Consider the following 17,931-nt stretch of genomic DNA (forward strand, 5'->3'; position numbering starts at 1 on the left):
CCCTGTGTTCCAGGCCTCGTGAGTGAAGGTGGCAGATGACCCTGTAGAAAGCCCAGAGCTCCCCGGAGAGCCAGACAACTTGGGAGGAGAGAGAAGACCCAACTGCAGGTAAGGATTCAGCAAGAAGCAACGGACCTGGTAGAAGAAAGAGGACGGCCAATGACTGAACAAGTCTCTCCATGTCCTCTCGACCTTTGCTGAGTTAGCTCCTTTTTGAGCTCATTGATCTACCGTTCTGCTCCCTCCAACCTTCATTGAGTATGGAGTCCATTGTTTTACTTACGCATCACCCTAAAACAGGAATGGCATCACCCTCACAAAAGGACAAATATTTGCATTAAAAGTTGCACATGCTGATCTATATGTATATGCACCCCTATCTATAAGAAGCCTGATAATCATAAAAGGAGCTAAATGTTGACATCTATTATTCTGTCTCTTGCTTACAGCAAAGGATGGGGGGATATGTGCCTCTCCAACTGCCACCAGTACCAGCAGTGGTCAAGGATGGTGGGAGCTGAAGAGCAAGGACACCACCTCCGCATTTCTCTCTCTCCCCCCCCCCCCCCCCCAGTATATGAACTGAACTTGAATTGGGGAAGGGGACGGGAGACAGAGGGAAAGAACTACGACTCCCATGAAGCTCTCTGAGCCGAGCGGCTGCTGCGGATCCCCCTCTGGCGGCGACTGTGAGCAAGTACGTTCTCGATCCGGCTTAGGACCAGGTGGCCAAAGGGAGCTTCATTCGTGGTAGGCAGCGCTGCTGCAGAGACCCGGCGAGGAGCCTGATTTAGGCGGAGCGGGGTGCGGGGCTGCTGAGAGGAAAGGGAGGGCGCTGCAGTAGCAGCCCCCTCGGGCACCTCCAAGTCCCAGGGCTGGGAAGGTGGGCAGGACTCCCATCTGCGCGCGCGCAAAAAAAAAGGAGACACGCACCGATGAGGACTTGGGGGGCCACAGACGAGCCGTCGACTAGCCTTTGAGACGAGAGCCCCCCCACCCACCCACCCACCCTCCAAAAAAATAAAAAGCCCTCCGAGAGAGACGCTTTGCAAGCCGCTGGAGACGTGATATCGCTCCCCGCCGCGTGCAGCAGCCATGGGGAACCGAGGAATGGAGGACCTCATCCCGCTGGTCAACCAGCTCCAGGATGCCTTCGCTGCCATCGGCCAGAATGCCAACCTGGACCTGCCCCAGATCGCTGTGGTCGGAGGGCAGAGCGCCGGGAAGAGCTCCGTCCTGGAGAATTTCGTCGGAAGGTAAGGGAGCTGGTGGTATTTATTTAAACCATCTATTTTATTTTATACCATCCCCCGCGCCCGCGCCTTAATTAGTCCTGGGCTTCTGTGGATGCTCGTGCAGAGCAGACATCCGGCTTAATGCGCGGAAGTCCCCCTCCTGCCGCCCTTGCCCAGTGGAAATCCGAAATAGCGGGGAAACGGAGGCTGGGGAAGGGGAGGGGAAGGATCTGGAGCCGCTTTGGCTCCCTGCGATGGGGGAGCGGGAAAAGCTCTCCCCCCTCTCACGCCGCCATTCCTCAGCACTGCGGATGCGCCCTCCGCGTCAGGGATGTTGCAGAAAAACAGGAAGCCCCGGTGATTGGCAGGTGACATTCCACGAGCCATCACCTTCATCAGGATGAGGGGAGGCTCCGCATCCTTCTCCCTCCCCGAAGGGATAAGATAATGTCCCTGTTTACTGGCAGGCCTCCACGAGCGGCGCGTTTGCGTTTCACATATGCTAAAGCTAGGGGGAAATCTATAGATGTATGAGTGTGTGTGTGTGTGTGTGTGTGTGTGTATGTACACCTCTGTCTCCTTCTGTTTGGGTGGGTATGAAATGCAATCCCTGCCCTGAGAAAGAGATCACGATCGGTTTCAGTGAACATCTGAAGGGAAGGGTGGAGGAGGTGAGCATCAGTGTGTGCTCAAAATTTGAAGGGCGCGTTATAGCAACATCGCCCGCCGCCACCTCCGCTGCTCCTAGGAGTGATTTACTGCACAAAAGCAGCCATTTGGTGTCTGGGGGGGGGCGAGTTGTAAGAGGAAGAGCGAAAGGAAGCAATCCGACGTCTGGTGCTGTGCTGTGTCCACATCACCGCGCATGGGGAGATTTGGCGCTTTTAATCCTAAATCATTTATTTATTTAGAGAGGCGGGGGGAAGCTCTATGTAGGAAGGCGGAATTGCTCCTGGGGCAGAGCGAGGCTGGGGGGAGAGTCCGTCTCTTCCTCTGTTTCTTCCTCCCCCCCTTTTTTTTCCATTATGTTGCCAGAGGGCAATTGCAGGGCTGCGGTGAGGGGAGGGGGTGGGCAGATAGGAAGGAAGAGGAGGTTGCTTCAAGGAGAGCGTTTGCCATCTCCAGTCTTCTGGAGATTTTCAAAGCCCGGACAAAAGCCTCTCTTATGTTATGTAATCTCAAGATGGTAAAGAAATATCATGGTAGGGAGCTTAGCCATATTTTTTTGATTTTCTGTCTTTGGATTCAGCATTCTCTCCCTCCCTCCCTCTCTTGCAAAATGATGCAATTTATGCATCAATGTGTGTTTTTCCACATTACAATTTCTGAGGCTGCTTATAGGGAAGAGCCAAGCGTAACAGTTCTGCTGGTCACATATGAAATGCGCTCCTTGTCAAGAAATGTATTAGTGATGCACCACACATTCACTGCCAAGATGTGCTAAAGACAGTGCCTTTCCCCTAGGAGGTATTTGCCTCCTCTGTTTATAAGCCTCGCCTTGGACACAATCCTGCACCAGGTGAAATTCCAGGAAGGACTGGGGGGGGGTAATCGAATGCAGCACACCTTTTGCTTGCATATATTTGCCTGGTTTCACAGGGAATTAGTTACCCAACAGATAAAAGATGGGAGGTGGTTATTGACTAGGCCAGCTAGCATCTCTTAGGTATACTCTTCTCTGCGTATCCTGGGTGATGCCATGTTGAGGATCCAGAAGGGAAGATGAAATGTTTGCTCCTTGATAAGGAAAATCAGCATTTTGGGTGCTCCCTTTTTGTATTAAAATACTGGTGAGGGTTTCCTTTCATGTGACCTTCAAGCCAACCTCCAGAAACCTCTGCAAATAGCAGGCAATCAGGGAAGGTGGCTCACACAGGCTGTTCCTGCAGGACACTTATGAGCTGGCTGGTAGCGTTTTGATGCTTATTTTAATGCCTTTCAATTGGGAAGACTTCACTAAGGCTAAGAGATTGGTACCTTGTGATTCCCACTAAGAGAAGAGGGGCTTCTCGAAACAAGCCATATTTAATTTTTCTATACAATATATTTGTGTCACCCTTCCCTCTCTTCATGTCCACAATGAAAATTTGTGTGAGTGTCTTTTTAAAATAGCACTGATACCTTTGCATCTCAAATGGCTGCTTCCAGCTCCATTCTTAACCAAAACGACCTGAGAGCTGTTGAATTTCATTTAGGATCAGCACTGTTAAGAGACAGCCCAAGCTGCAAAGCTGTATGTCTCTACTGCTGCTTCCACAGCAAAAACCTAAAACAACAGACATCCAAGGGGGCTGTTTATTATAGGATTGAAAAGCCTTCACTGGGTGCACATTTGGAATGTCCTGAGGTTTTTGTTTGCATGACCAGGTTGATTGTAGGTGGAGTCAGTCAATCCCCACCTTGCAAAGACACTTATTGTTGTCATCAAATCAGCTGAAAAAAATGGGGGCCTGCAGCTGTGGTGGGGTGGGGGAGTTGGCTAGACCTTTTATTCATCAGCTGTAATGTGGGCTGATTAAAAAAAATGTCCTTATTGCAAAAAGTCCATAATCTTTTAGGGAAACGGGTTTTGGCGAATCATGCAACCTGGATTTGCTGGTACGAGCTTGAATCCCACCTCCAAAATAGTGACAGACTGGAAATATCCTTTGGCCATGAGATGAGCAATGCATTCATATTTCTGTTGTTTACTTGAGTGCCTGGTGGATGGAGGGCAGGTGAATGAATGGATTTCTGCATTTTGTCCTCTTCTGATGGGTCTTTTCTCCAAGAGAGCCTAGGGGGATGTGACCTCACTAGATTTCCTCCAGTTGTCTCCATGGCAGCAGATTCACAGTGCTGCAGTTTCTTTAGATCTTGAAGGGTTCAAGCAGAGCTGTTGAGTGCGAGGGCAGAGGAAAAGTTAAATCCTTCCAGATAAATTATTGGGGGGAAAGGGGCTAAGATGCCATCTCCTGATACCAAATGCCGTCAGAGGGCTAAGTGGCTTAGAAGACTGGGTTGGGGAGTGTGGTGCGTTTAGCCTATTGTAACTGCATTTGAAATGCTATGTAGGTTGTTTTACATTACAGCAGCAAATTGTGAAGATGGCAGCAGGCAGCTGGGTTTTGATAACACACCCCTTTGGCTGTGTCTGATAGCTTAAAATCCCCCCTACAGAACCATTCTATAATCCTGCTGAATAAGTGTGTCTTTTGAATACTGGCTTCTGAACGATCTGGGGCTGCAGTTACACACACACACACACACACACACACCCTGAATAAAAGGAGGTACAAAACAACATAGTGTAGATTGGCTTCAAACAGGGTCAGAAGGATGCACAGGCCTTCTGCTAACCTGATGAGTAGCAGGGGAATAACTGAGTCTCTTCCGAGTCTGAAATCATAACAATCAGGCTAACTTCAATATGTACTTTACACACACATTGACTCTATGCACTGAAACCTCCAGATTTAAAAATTGTTGTTCTTTAAGCAAATCTTAGAATTCTTTCATGAAGGCCTCTAGTCCGCCATTTGCAGACCTGGCAGAGCAGGGACCATTTTTTAAGGAATGGAAAGTGGTTCTGTTAAGGCTTGAAGGCAAAAGTCTGGGGCCTTCATCTGAATGAGCAGGAATGGTCCCCCAACACAGCCACATTTTATCCCAAGAGGTTTAAGTCCCTTAAAACAACAACAACAACCATTCATAACCCATCTTTCCTCCAAGGAGCACAAAGTGCACACATTTTATGTATTTATGTATATTGTTTTCTTGCATGAGGATAGCAGTGACAGTAAACAGAAACACCAGTCGCAAGGTCTACAAATGAAATACAAAACACAGTGGTACCTCGGGTTACAGACGCTTCAGGTTACAGACACTTCAGGTTACAGACTCCGCTAACCCAGAAATAGTACCTCGGGTTAAGAACTTTGCTTCAGGATGAGAACAGAAATCACACGCTGGCAGCGTGGTGGCAGCGGGAGGCCCCATTAGCTAAAGTGGTACCTCAGGTTAAGAACAGTTTCAGGTTAAGAACAAACCTCCGGAACGAATTAAGTTCTTAACCCGAGGTACCACTGTACAACCTGTAACCACAAAGCCATTATAGAGATGATCTCAAATTATATAATATCTCTCACATATAAATCTAATCTAAATTTTGCAATACAGTTCTAAGTGTGCAGCGATCAATTGTTCATAGTTGATGAAGGACGTCAGCCCAGCCATACCCTTCTCTCCACTTCTGGTAATGCCTCATATTCTCCCGCAAGGTGGACACACGATTATCCAACTGCCATTTTTCCTCACAACCACCCGGCAGGGTAGGTTGGGCTGAGAGAGAGTTTCTGGCCAAGTGAACTACATGGCTGAGTGGGGATTAGGAACCTGGTCTCCCAGGTCTACAGCTAGTGCTGCTACCACTATATCACACTGCACAAGTCCCTAACTGCACCACTGATGGTGGAAGGTGCCTGGAGCAAGCAGAAAGCTGTAGACTACAGGCTACAGCCAGTGACCCAAAATGAGGGTGTTAAGCAGACCAAGGAGCTTTAAGCTGGAACCACAATGGGACTGATTCTTCCAAGACCATGGCTGGATCTACACTGACCCGTTTAACATTATATCCCCCTATTAGAACGATATCAGATATGGCGTTCTAAAAAGACCCAGGGCACACTTGCTAATTAAAACATTTTTCTCCATTGGTTTTGTCTGTCAAATGTAAGCAATACGCGGCGACACCATTTTCCAAAATGCTGTTTCACTCCCTGCTGCTGCTTGATGGTTGCTCTGTTCCGCCCTCTGGTGTCAAATTTTAATCCTCCCTCCCCCCTCCCTGTCCTTTGTTATCTGCCCCTTGAATACCATTGGAGGGGGTTCACAGTTTTAATGCAGTAAAAAAAGGTAAAACACTATACAGTGGTACCTCGGGTTACAGATGCTTCAGGTTACATATGCTTCAGGTTACAGACTCCGCTAACCCAGAAATATTACCTCAGGTTAAGAACTTTGCTTCAGGATGAGAACAGAAATCGTGCTCCGGCGGTGCAGCGGCAGCGGGAGGCCCCATTAGCTAAAGTGGTGCCTCAGGTTAAGAATAGTTTCAGGTTAAGAATGGACCTCCAGAATGAAATAAATTCTTAACCTGAGGTACCACTGTATAGGGACATATGGGCAGTGTTTCACTGATATAGCAGCATAAAGCGATTAAAAATTAACCAATAAAAAAGACAATGTAATAATGCATTATGAACTTAAAAGTAGGATGTCATGTGTCCATCTACATTATCGAAACCATTCCTAAACCCTTCCTTAACATTAAAAACCATGAGTATAGATCTGTCCCATGAAGTTTCTGGGCAGGGCCAGCCCCACCACAAGGCAGAGTGAGGCTGCTGTCCCAGGTAGTAAATTCTGAAGGGTGGAAATTGGCTAGAAATGTGTGTCATGTTCTGCCCTGCAGCCCCTAAGCTAGCTTGCTGCCCTAGCATGGCTGGTGCACCAGTAAGGCAACCTGCCTAGAGTAGCATGCTGCTTCCACCCCACCAGGGGGTGGGTCTGGATCTTTTTCTGGGGGGGGGGGAGTGTTGGTGGCACGTTTTGCCTCAGGCACCAAAGGCGTTTCACTAAATTCCTTGATTAGGATGTGCATGGGTCTCAATCCCTTTTAACACTGAGCATGCATTTAGCATCCACCCAGAACATGCTCAGAGCCAAGGTTCCTACCCCACCACGAACACTTTTACATCTTTAAACATTTCTGCTCAAATATAGAGTGGTGGTACCTGGGAGACAAGGGTACAGGTCCCCACTCCGTCAAGGAGCCCTCTGGGTGACCTCGGTCCAGTTATTGCCTCTAGGCCTAACCTAACTCGAAGCGTTATTGTGAGGATAAAATGGGGAGGGGGAGAACTGTGTATTGCGCTCCGTGGAGGAAAAAGGTGGCAATAAATGCAATAAGTAAGTAAGCTTTTCCTTCAAGTAGCCTGTGGTTTTCATTTTTATTGGGGGGCGGGTTTGGTAAAACATGAGGCAACAGAACTCATGCCTTGAAATTAGTACTGAGCCATTTTGGGTGCCAACCCCAAACGAACTTTGTTTTTGGCATCCGTCTGTCTTGAGAGAGAATGGAGTGTGCCTCTGGGGGGTCAAGTCAAACTACTGGAGAATCACAGCACTTTCTGTGACTGCAGAGACTCATAACTGCTGCCTCCTGTGTTATCCTTGCTGTGCTAATAGCACTGAGGTGACCTCCCCTCAGTGTGTATGGAGGTCCTGGGCTGTCCAGACGATAAGACGGTCTCGTCTTAGCCTCACTGATGTGGTCCAAAGGGAAGCAGAGCAAGACTTTGGCACCCGCTTGGCTGCAGGAGTCTTTAAACAAACAAACAAACAAACAAACAAACAAACAAACAAACAGAATTGGAGAGTCCAGCACCTGCCAAGGTAGTCTGTCCAGTCTGGTCAGGGATGCTGGGGTGGGTGTGGAGTCTGACAACACCAGGGTGGAGGGAGGTAAACAGTGGTGCCAAAATGGCAAAGAAACTGAAAGCGTACAGCCAGTGGCAATTCTATCTAAAGCTTAATAGAAGCACAGTGGCCAGCAGGAATTGCTGAAAACCCAGTCGTCCTAGTACTGTAATGCTAGGACTTGGACAGGTCATTTATCTTGAATCAAACCTAAATAGATAGAACTGATCGACGAGTTTTAATTCACCATGCTAAGGGTGCCTTTGAAATTCTTTCCTTGGGAAATTCAGCTTCCTTTCTCATGTAGAACAGAGGTGGGCTTCTGTAGAACAGAACAGTGAACTTAATGGCCAACACTCTAACCTCTGCACCAAGCATCTTATGTCAGGTGGCTCAAGGCAAAGGCAGTGAACCTGCGACCCCCCAGAATATTGTTGGACTCCCCTCAGTCCCAGCCAGCATGGCCAGCGGTCATGGACAATGGGAGCTAGAACCCAGCAACAGATGCCCCACCCTACCCTAGGGCAAGACTACATAAACAGGACAAGGCCAAGACACTGTGCTGCCTGATGCAGAGGACAAGATGGTGTGTGCCTGTCTGTTTCTCCATTATATTTAGAGGTAAGGTAAAAGGTAAAGGACCCCTGGACAGTTAAGTCCAGTCAAAGGCGACTATGGGGTTGTGGCACTCATCTCACTTTCAGGCTGAGAAAGCCGGCGTTTGTCCACAGACATCTTTCCGGGTCATGTGGCCAGCATGACTAAATAGCTTCTGGTGCACGGAGGACCATGACAGAAACCAGAGCATTGCACGGAAACGCCGTTTACCACAGCAGTACCTGTTTATCTGCTTGCACTGGTGTGCTTCCGAACTGCTAGGTTGGCAGGAGCAGGGACAGAGCAGCAGGAGCTCACCCCGTCACAGGAATTCGAACCACGACCTTCCAGTCGGCAAGCCCAAGAGGCTCAGTGGTTTAGACCACAGCGCCACCCACGTCCCTATTCCATTTAGAAGAGCAAACTGGACAGGTACTTGGCTCTCACTGCGTCCCACTCTGGCAATGGGAGAGCAACATACCCCTCTGACCTCCAATAAGGGGGAATGGCTCGGGGGCTCAGAAGGAGTGGCCAGCAGCTGCTGCTGTCCCACACCCCTGCTTTTCCTCTCTATTGGTGATGTGTAAGTAGCCACCCTCACCTTACTGCTAGCCTCCAAGGCTCTCTGTCTGGCCACATTCACACCATACATTTAGAGTTCTAATAGCACCACTTTAAACAGGCATTGTTCCCCCCAAAGAATTCTGGGAGCTGTAGTTTGTTCAGGGTGCTGAGATTTCTCAGGAGGTCCCTATTCCCAATTCCCAGAATTCCCGGTGAAGAGGGATTGTTAAACCACTCGGGGAAATTGTAGCTATGGTAGGGGGACAGGTGTCACTTAAGAATTTTTAGCATCCTTAACAAGCTACACCTCCCATGAGTGTCTACAGTGGCATCTTAGCATTCTAAACGTATGGTGTGAATGTGGCCCAAACATTTTTGCCATGTCTTAAGCTCTGTACATGCCTTTTCCCTGCCTGGGTGGAGGTTAGAGATGGGTGCGTGTAAATAACTCTACTGTACAAACATAACATTTACATTTGCCATTCAGTTCATCACTGGTGTATGGCTCTTGGAAGGTTGCCTAGATGTGACAGTGGCCCTCAAGTTGAAAAGTACCCACACATCTGCCTCACAGTGCATCAAAGACTGAGTTTGTGTCCACCAATAGTCGGCTGTCTGCGGTGTTCCTGCTGACAGCTCCTGTCAGAGGCCGAGAGGTGGTGTGACTTGCCTAAGGTGACACAGCAGGTCCGTAGCAACCGAGGGTCACCTAGCCTTTTAACTGCTGAATCATAATTGGTTGAGGGAGAAGATCCTGTATCTCCTCACAAGCTCCCCTTGGTCTGCTTCATTTATTCGTTTATTGATTAGGTTCACTACATAAAATTAGAATATTAAAAACACAAAATACATAGTAAAAATAACAAACAGAAACCAATAACCTATGTTTCTACAACACAATTAAAAGACCATAGAGTGTTAACCAGCCAAATGCTTGGTTGAAGAGAAACGTTTTCATCTGGTGCCTAAATATCTGTAAAGAAGGCTCTAGGTGGGCCTACCTGGGGAGAGCATTCCACAGATGGGGAGCCACTGCAGAGAAGGCCCATTCTTGCGTTGCTACCTCCTGGACCTCATGAGATTATATCAGGGTCTAGAAAGGTTCAAATGGGGAGAGGCAGTGCTGGAGGTATTGTGGTCCTGAGCTGTTTAAGGCTGTATAGGTAAAAACCAGCACTTTGAATTGGCCCAGGTGAGCACTTGGCCACTGAATTCTGTACTAGCTGAAGTTTCCAAACCATCTTCAGAGGCAGCCATATGTATAACGCATTGCAGTAACCCAACCTTGAGGTTACCAGAGCATAGACAACAATAGTTAGGCTGTCCCTGTCCAGATAGGGTGTAGCTGGGCCACCAGCCAAAGTTGATGGAAGGCACTCTGGGCTTCTGAGGCCACCTGAGCTTTAAGCAACAGCAGAGGACCCAGGAGTACCCCCAAGCTACATACCTGCTCCTTCAGAGGGAGTGTAATCCCATCAAGAGCAGGCCACCTCCCACCCAGCCAGTCTAGGGAACCACCCACCAACAGTGCCTCAGTATTATCTGGATTGAGTTTCAGTTTGTTGGCTCTCAGCCAGTCCATTACCGAGGCAAGACAATGGTCCAGCACATCCACTGCCTCACCAGCAGATGTAGAGGAGAAGTAAAGCTGTGTGTCCTCAGCGTATTGCTGACAACGTCCTCCAAAACTCTGGATGACCCCACTCAGCAGTTTCATGTAGATGTTAAGCAGCATGTGTCCAACCTGGAAGCTTGCTTGCCCCCGTGTCATCTACTTTCCCCGCAAACTGTCAGGATGAATGTGCAATAAACCGACTGTCCAGAATTTTCCCAAGACTGTTGTTTCCTGCTCTGAGGAAAGTAGGTATAGATTTATAGCCACACACCTGACCACTGAAGGAAAACTTATCCATTCAGAAAAAAATCTAGTGGAAAGAGCTGTACCTGGGCTTCATCAAGCATAGTGTCTGTCTTCTCTCTTGTGCATAAACAAGCAAAACTGCTTGCGTATAGAAAACTACCCTACAGGGAATTCAGACCCCTAATTCAGCTCTGCTGACAGGCTAGATTTATCAGGAGCCTCCTCTCCCACAACTGTCAGCTGGGAGCAGTCATTCCAGCAGGCTACCTCAGTGGGAGCGATGGGAATCAGCAGGACTCATTCCATCAGGACTTATTCCATCAGCTCTGCTGAAAGCCCAGCTCCATCAAACTGTGCATCGTGCCCTTGAACTGCTTCCATTCAAGCTGGTCATTATAAGGACTGCTATGTAACTTTTAAGAATTTGCTTCCCAACCACTTCCATCACGGTTCTGTTTTCCTGTTGTGTTGTGTCTTATCTTGTAAGCCTGCAAGCTTCCTAAATAGGATGTCCTTTGTTGTTTTGATTGCAAGTCCACTAGGACTGTACATTGTACTAGGACTGCCATGCACATTGATGGCAGTATCATCATCATCATAAACCAATCAAATTTTCCTTTCTATTTCCCACTCCATTGCCTTGGAAAGCATTCAGATACCTGCTCTTCCACAGTCCAAGTACAGTCCAAGTAAAGCTTCATGCTGAATATACAGTGGTGCCTCGCAAGACGAAAAGAATCCGTTCCGCGATTCTCTTCGTCTAGCGGTTTTTTCGTCTTGCGAAGCAACCCTATTAGCGGCTTAGCGGATTAGCGCTATTAGCGGCTTAGTGGCTAAGCGGCTTAGCGGCTTAGAAAAAGGGAGAAAAAAGCGAAAAAAATCGCAAGACTCGCAAGACGTTTTCGTCTTGCGAAGCAAGCCCATAGGGGAATTCGTCTTGCGAAGCGCCTCAAAAAACGGAAAACCCTTTCGTCTAGCAGGTTTTTCGTCTTGCGAGGCGTTCGTCTTGCGGGGCACCACTGTATAAACCATCTCTGAGAGTTTTGTTGCCAGCCCACAAGTGCAATGTAATGCAAAGGGTTGTGTGTATGTGAAATCTCTCTACACTATATTTGCACTAGTCTGTCACCATGTAGCCCCCCCTGGAGGATTTGGAATGCCTCATCACATCCCTGGATTTCCATGAAGTCAGGGCTGGTTAGGGAAGCGAAAGGGAAGTCAAGTTGCACAACAGCAACGGCTATGGCGTAGGAGCAAGAAGGGAGGGAAAACTGAGCATGGAAAAGTGGGGATTTAAAACAATGGGAGAGGTCCAAGACGCTTGGGAAGGGCGGAATGCTAACGGGTTGTTGTTCAGTGTAGGCTTCTGTATTGTACCCATTGCTACTAATTCTCCTTTTTGATTTCTTTTAAATATCAAAAAGGAGAAATAGTGGCAATGAGTACAACACAGAAGCAAACACCAAAAAGCTAACACAGCAAAGCCTTTCTCAACTCTCTTTCCTTTGTTCCCATCCAGCTTACTTCACTCAAATCAGTCCTGTTGCTTAAAGTTGTGGCTTAAAGTCTGCCAAAAACAAAAAACAAAATTTGAGTCAAGTGTGAATTTATTTAGGGGGGAGGTTTCTGCATCTGAGCACGCAAAACTACCACTTTTTTCCTCGTAGTCTTTTCCCATTCCTTCTTTAGTCAAACATCTGATATTATTTAAAATTGCTGCTTTTTTTTCTTCTCAGTGCATTTCCGCCCCTGCTTTGCTCAAACCTCTTTGTCTTCCATTCCTCAGCTGCCTTATATATATTATTTCTCTCCTGGTACCATGCACTGTCTTCTACATGAAGTTCCAGATTCACTGTAGTAACATATAGCAGGTATTTTTATTAACCAGCACACACTCATATATGTGCAGCATCCATCACTGAACTCTCTCTGAAGACAGGCTTGCTCTTATGAGCCTATTCATCTTAAATATATAATAGCATATATTTGCAGAAGTAGAAGGGATGCAGAATAAGGGGGGGGGAGGCGTGGGAAAGGGGTGGTTTTAGTGCGAGGAGGAGTTGAAAATAGGTAGGAGAAAGGGGGTGAGGGTGAAAATGGTGAAGTGCAAAGGGGGTTCCCCAAAAAGGAGTAGGAGGCATGGCAATGGGGGTGAAGAAGAAAGCAGGGATATGAAAGCGGCCCCAGTATTGGAGATGATGGTGGCTTTATAAGTGGGTGGAAGGTGAAAAGGCTGCTTTAGAGTTCCAGTGTGTGGGAGGAAGATGCAGGAGGTTGTGTTGGGGGTGATTTGCATTCAAGGGGGTTGCACAAAGGGAGGCGGGAGTAGAAGGAGACAGGGGCATGGGGGTGAAGATGAAAGTGGGTGCAAAATGGAGCCGCAGAAGGAAAAACCGGAATGATTTGATTGAGCATACAATTCAGCAAGTAAAGTCTTTTGTGGGTGGGTTGGCAAGCAGATGAAGCAGGGTGCAATGCTTCCCCTAGTGTAACTTGTTAATATAGTGTACTGCACCTCTTTTTAGAATAAATTCAAAGTGGCTTACTGAAACGTCCGTAAAATTCATAAAACAAATTGCCAAAACTCATTTCATGCGTTAGAACTGAATAGCAGGCTAAAACAAATCTTTACAGGGCTGTTTATTTATACATATTTTTTTAAAAAAATTATATATGAATGTTTTATGATGGCCTATACTTGTAATGCCCAATAAAGGTTTGGCGAAGAAGAAGAAGCAGAAAAATAAATCAGTGTAAAAATAGGGAGACAGAACTTCAACCCACTCTAAAATCTGCGTGAGATATTTCACAGAAGCTCCTTTTCTTCTTTAGAGTAGAGTGGATCCCCAGCGCTAGTCACTCCTAATTATTCTCCTGGTATCACTTACTGGTCTGTTAATGGATTACTCAACCATGCAAAGCCTATATTTATAATAGCAGATGTCCAGGGAGCTGGTGTGTTTGTGTTTGTTTGTTTGTGTGTGTGTGTGTGTCTTCCTGGGTGCATGTGCCAGTTTGCTAAGGACGCAGTGTGGTGCTTGCAACACCAGATTATGGTGACAAAGGCCACTAACTGGTAGCGTGGGATGAACCTGAGGAAGGAGGACAGCTGGCACTCCTCATCCCAGGAACACTGAAGCCCGCCTCTCAGGCTGGTGGAGAAGGACCGAATGGGTGGGGGAGGAATGTTAAAAGAGAAGGGTTGAGCTTCTCAGCGGCTTTAGGAGTGCATGTGGGTGGAGGCACTCCTAATTTGAGTGGAATGGAAGGAGATGGGAAGGAAGAGTCCTGGATCAGAAATGTCCTTTTACTGTTTGTTTTCAAAGGGTCCTTTCAGGAGAGCTTTCATGCTGATTTGAGCTCATGATACTATCAGGGACTTATCCCACTTTCAATACTGTTTTGAGGACAGACACAGTGATTCACTGCCAATCAAAACAAATGAAAACTAGAACAGGCTGCAGAGCTCAAAGACAAGCAGCCTTGCTCATCACCATTTTCACCCAGAAGCCCATCCTGGCTGTACACTTTCAGTTTCTTTGCCATTTTGGCACCACCGTTTACCTCCCTCCGCCCTGGTGTTGTCAAAACTCCACCCCACCCCCACCCCAGCATCCCTGACCAGACTGGACAGACTACCTTGGCAGGTGCTGGACTCTCCAGTTCTGTTTGTTTGTTTGTTTGTTTGAAGACTCCTGCAGCCAAGCAGGTGCCAAAATCTTGCTCTGCTTCCCTTTGGACCACATCAGTGAGGCTAAGAGGAGGCCGTCTTATCGTCTGGACAGCCCAGGACCTCCATACACACCTCAGTGCTATTAGCACAGCAAGGATAACACAGGAGGCAGCAGCTATGAGTCTTTGCAGATAAATTCCCTGTCCAATTCCTAGTATTACTAAGAGGACTGGGTTTTCACCAATTCCTGCTGACCACTGTGCTTCTATGAAGCTTTACGTAGAATTGCCAAAGTCCCAGAACTTCCTGCTCGAATCCTGGAATCTTGTGCAGTGGCCTAGCTAACTGCTTGGGCGCCTGGGGTGGCACATCTGCCCTGTGCCCAGGGAGAGCTGCCCATGGGGGCAAGGCAGGCTGCCCACGGGGCACGGCAAGCCAGGGCAGAGAGCCTCCAAGGATTCTGCCCGCTGCCTCCCCCTCAGCTGTAGTAGAGTGGCTTAGGAGGAGGCAGCAGGCAGATGCAAGCCTCACGCTGCTGTTTCGGGCACCGCGAAACCTGCAGGTGCCCTGAGCCACCACGTCGCTCGGGTTTGCTGCAGACCCCACGGTAAGTGCCACCCGCCACAGTGTGGTGCCCAGTGCCCCCTCCCCTCCCCTGGCTATGCCTCTGATCCTGTGCCCCTCCAGATGGCAAGGTGCAGTAACAGCGGAGGAGCATCACAGAACAAAGTGGAATAATGTGTGGACAGTCCAGTGGAAATCCACCACTAAAACGTTACTATAACGACAGTGGCACATTGCAGAATACACTGGCAAAAAAACCACCAGCTGGAAGGGAAAGCAGAAGACATGGGGAAGAACTGTAAAAGCGGCCTTTGCCAACCGGCACTTTCCAGATGCTTTGGGCTGACTGGGGTTGTATTCTAAAACAATAAATATTCCAATGAGGAGTCCTATGTCATTCATTGACGTAGTGGTTAGAGAGTTGGAATAGGACCTGGGAGACCAGAGTTTGAATCCTCACTCAGTCAGGAAGCTCACAGGGTGACCTTGGACCAGTTGTAGTCTTTCAGCCTAACCTACATCTGAGGATTCTTGTGAGGATAAAATGTGGGTGGGGTTGTATATGCCAGCATGAGCTCCTTAGAGGAAAGGTGGGATAATAAATAAATAAATAAGGGGAGTCACATGATCCTAGCACAACATGAGTACAGTGGTACCTCGGGTTAAGAACTTAATTCATTCCGGAGGTCCGTTCTTAACCTGAAACTGTTCTTAACCTGAAGCACCACTTTAGCTAATGGGGACTCCTGCTGCCGCCGTGCCGCCGCCACACGATTTTTGTTCTCATCCTGAAGTAAAGTTCTTAACTTGAGGTAATATTTCTGGGTTAGTGGAGTCTGTAACCTGAAGCGTATGTAACCCGAGGTACTACTGTATGTACTAGAGAAAGTACATCCATAAGAGACTGACTTTCTGGAGACCTCTGAGAGGATGAGGAGTGAGCCCTGAAGGAAACATAAATAACACTTCACACTAAGGAAAGTAAAATGGAAGGATTCATTTCCAGGAGTCAAAATCAGAGACAATGTAGGAACTGTGATTTACTAGGAATTGCAAGACATGGAGTGTCCAAGGTGAAGGTGAACAGCTGGAGCATCTGCATTCAATGGGGCATCATTTTAGCAAGCTGCACTGGTCGTGGCGTATATATATAAAAGCAATCTAATTGTGGAACCAAACAGCACCAATGGGGCAGTTGCCTCAGTATGCAGATTTTGGGGCAAGGGTCATGAAAGATCAATGAGCTACTGGTTATTTAATTTGTCGGTGTTGTGCTTTTACTGCCAGGGAGGAGTAGGAAGAGATACTTGTGGGATTTCTTGCCTCAAAATAACTGTGGCTGACTTAGTTACTAGGATCATAGAAAGCTGGACCATTGGTTCCTCTAGCTGAGTATTGTCTACACCAGGGGTCAGCAAACTACGGGCCGGATGCGGCCCCCCAGGCTTGCAAATCCGGCCCACAGACCCTGCCGCCCGCTTGGTCAGTCCACATGCGCTGCAGACGCCTCGCCGCACAGGGACTGACTTCCACGACGCTGGCATGGCTTCTGTGCAGGCGGCGATGCTGGCACAGCTTTGGATTGTCTGCAGGAAGCTCCTGCAGCCAATCCGAAGCCACGACATTTGGATTTGCGTGCAGGGGAGGCGATGGCGATAGAGACCTTGCCACAATATTGTGTGACCGTTGCATGGTGCGCACTTACCCAGGAATTGTTGTGCTCTGGTGGGATGTGATGTCAACTTTTACGCAGAGGTCAGGCCTGCTGGAATGAATCGGCCCGGGTTAGGCATGACCACTCATGTCAATGGGTCTACTCTTGAGTAAACAATAGGGGCGCGACTTTCACGTAAATACGCGTTTTTAAAAAACTATAGTCCGGCCCCCAAAAGTGTTTGAGGGGCAGTGAACTGGCCCCCTGTTTAAAAGGTTTGAGGACCCCTGGTCTACACTGATGGACAGTTGCCGGGAACTGAACTTAGGACCTTCTGCAAGCAAAGCAGTTGCTCTGCCACTCAGCTAATTATGTGCCTTGACGTAGTATGGAGGGCATACTTTGGTCTGACCCTTGAACCAAAATGGGTGACTCAGTGCTTTGCCAGGATAGGGCCCTTGATTGAGGAAAATTGCAAATCCTCCGTGCTGCAAGTTAATGATCTGGAGAAGATGCAGCTCTTAATTCCCTTAGCTGCAGGGGCTGAATTTGTCATGCTGTGTTGGGCAGAGAATTTATTTCCAGACAAGAGTCAAACCCACTCACTCTGTTCCCCCCTTACAAGGCTCATTTCTAGAATTTGGAAAGAGAAATCAGTTTACTAAAGCAGCAAAAGGAGATGGACATCTGAATCAGCCTCCTGCCAGTGTAAAAACTCACATATGGAATTACCCAGCTTCTGTGTCTTTAAAGCAAATTTATTGTGCTGTTTTCATAGGATTAGGTTCTCAGTTTAGATCTGGTCTTTGAAAAACATATATTTTTACCTTGGCTCACAGTAGCCTTTGCCAACCTATTGCCCTCCTGGTGTTTCAGACAACGGTCATGAACTCCAGACAGCACAGCTGTATTGACTACTCCACCATAGCTGTGCTGGCCAGGGTTGAAGGCAAGCTTATCTACCCAATTGATCACTGAGCTCTGTAGAAGAGGGCCTTCTGCATGCATTGGCCCCACACTGCTTTTGTAGGCTGCATGGGGCCAGCAGAGTGGCAGCGCTGCCACCTCTCCGACACTTCTGAAGCCTGACCTGGGAGCTGAACAGCCCTGAAGACCAGCCCGGGAGTGAGCGGCTGCCCTTGATGAGAGAACTATAGTGGGGGTGCAGTTCTATCAGTTTTAATACATGAAGTTTTAAAAATTACATGCTTTTACTACACTGCAAAATTGCTTCAGGGTGCTTTGTAGAAGTGATTTATAAATGAAGTAAATAACAATATATAACCTGGAGGATCTAGGTTGGTATGCGCTGAGATAATGTTTC

At 47.8% G+C, this 17,931-nt stretch overlaps 1 protein-coding gene across 21 annotated transcripts in view; it reads left to right on the plus strand.

The window, feature by feature from the left end:
• The first annotated feature begins 686 nt into the window (after positions 1-686).
• DNM1 (dynamin 1) overlaps positions 687-17,931 on the plus strand; it is a 132,691-nt gene continuing 115,446 nt past the window's right edge. For 7 of the 21 annotated variants that reach the window (XR_013834842.1, XR_013834843.1, XR_013834844.1 and 4 more), the window contains exon 1: positions 691-1,256. Coding sequence is in view for 17 of the 21 variants with exons in the window: in XM_079962029.1 (XP_079818155.1) it covers positions 1,096-1,256 (161 nt within the window). In the remaining 4 variants the exon portion in view is untranslated. Of the gene's footprint in view, positions 1,257-17,931 lie in introns of all 21 variants that reach the window. The other 14 variants (XM_079962040.1, XM_079962036.1, XM_079962038.1 and 11 more) reach the window with 6 other exon arrangements.

The sequence above is a fragment of the Podarcis cretensis genome (assembly GCF_951804945.1).
Source record: "Podarcis cretensis genome assembly, chromosome: Z".
Taxonomy (NCBI): Eukaryota; Metazoa; Chordata; class Lepidosauria; order Squamata; family Lacertidae; genus Podarcis; species Podarcis cretensis.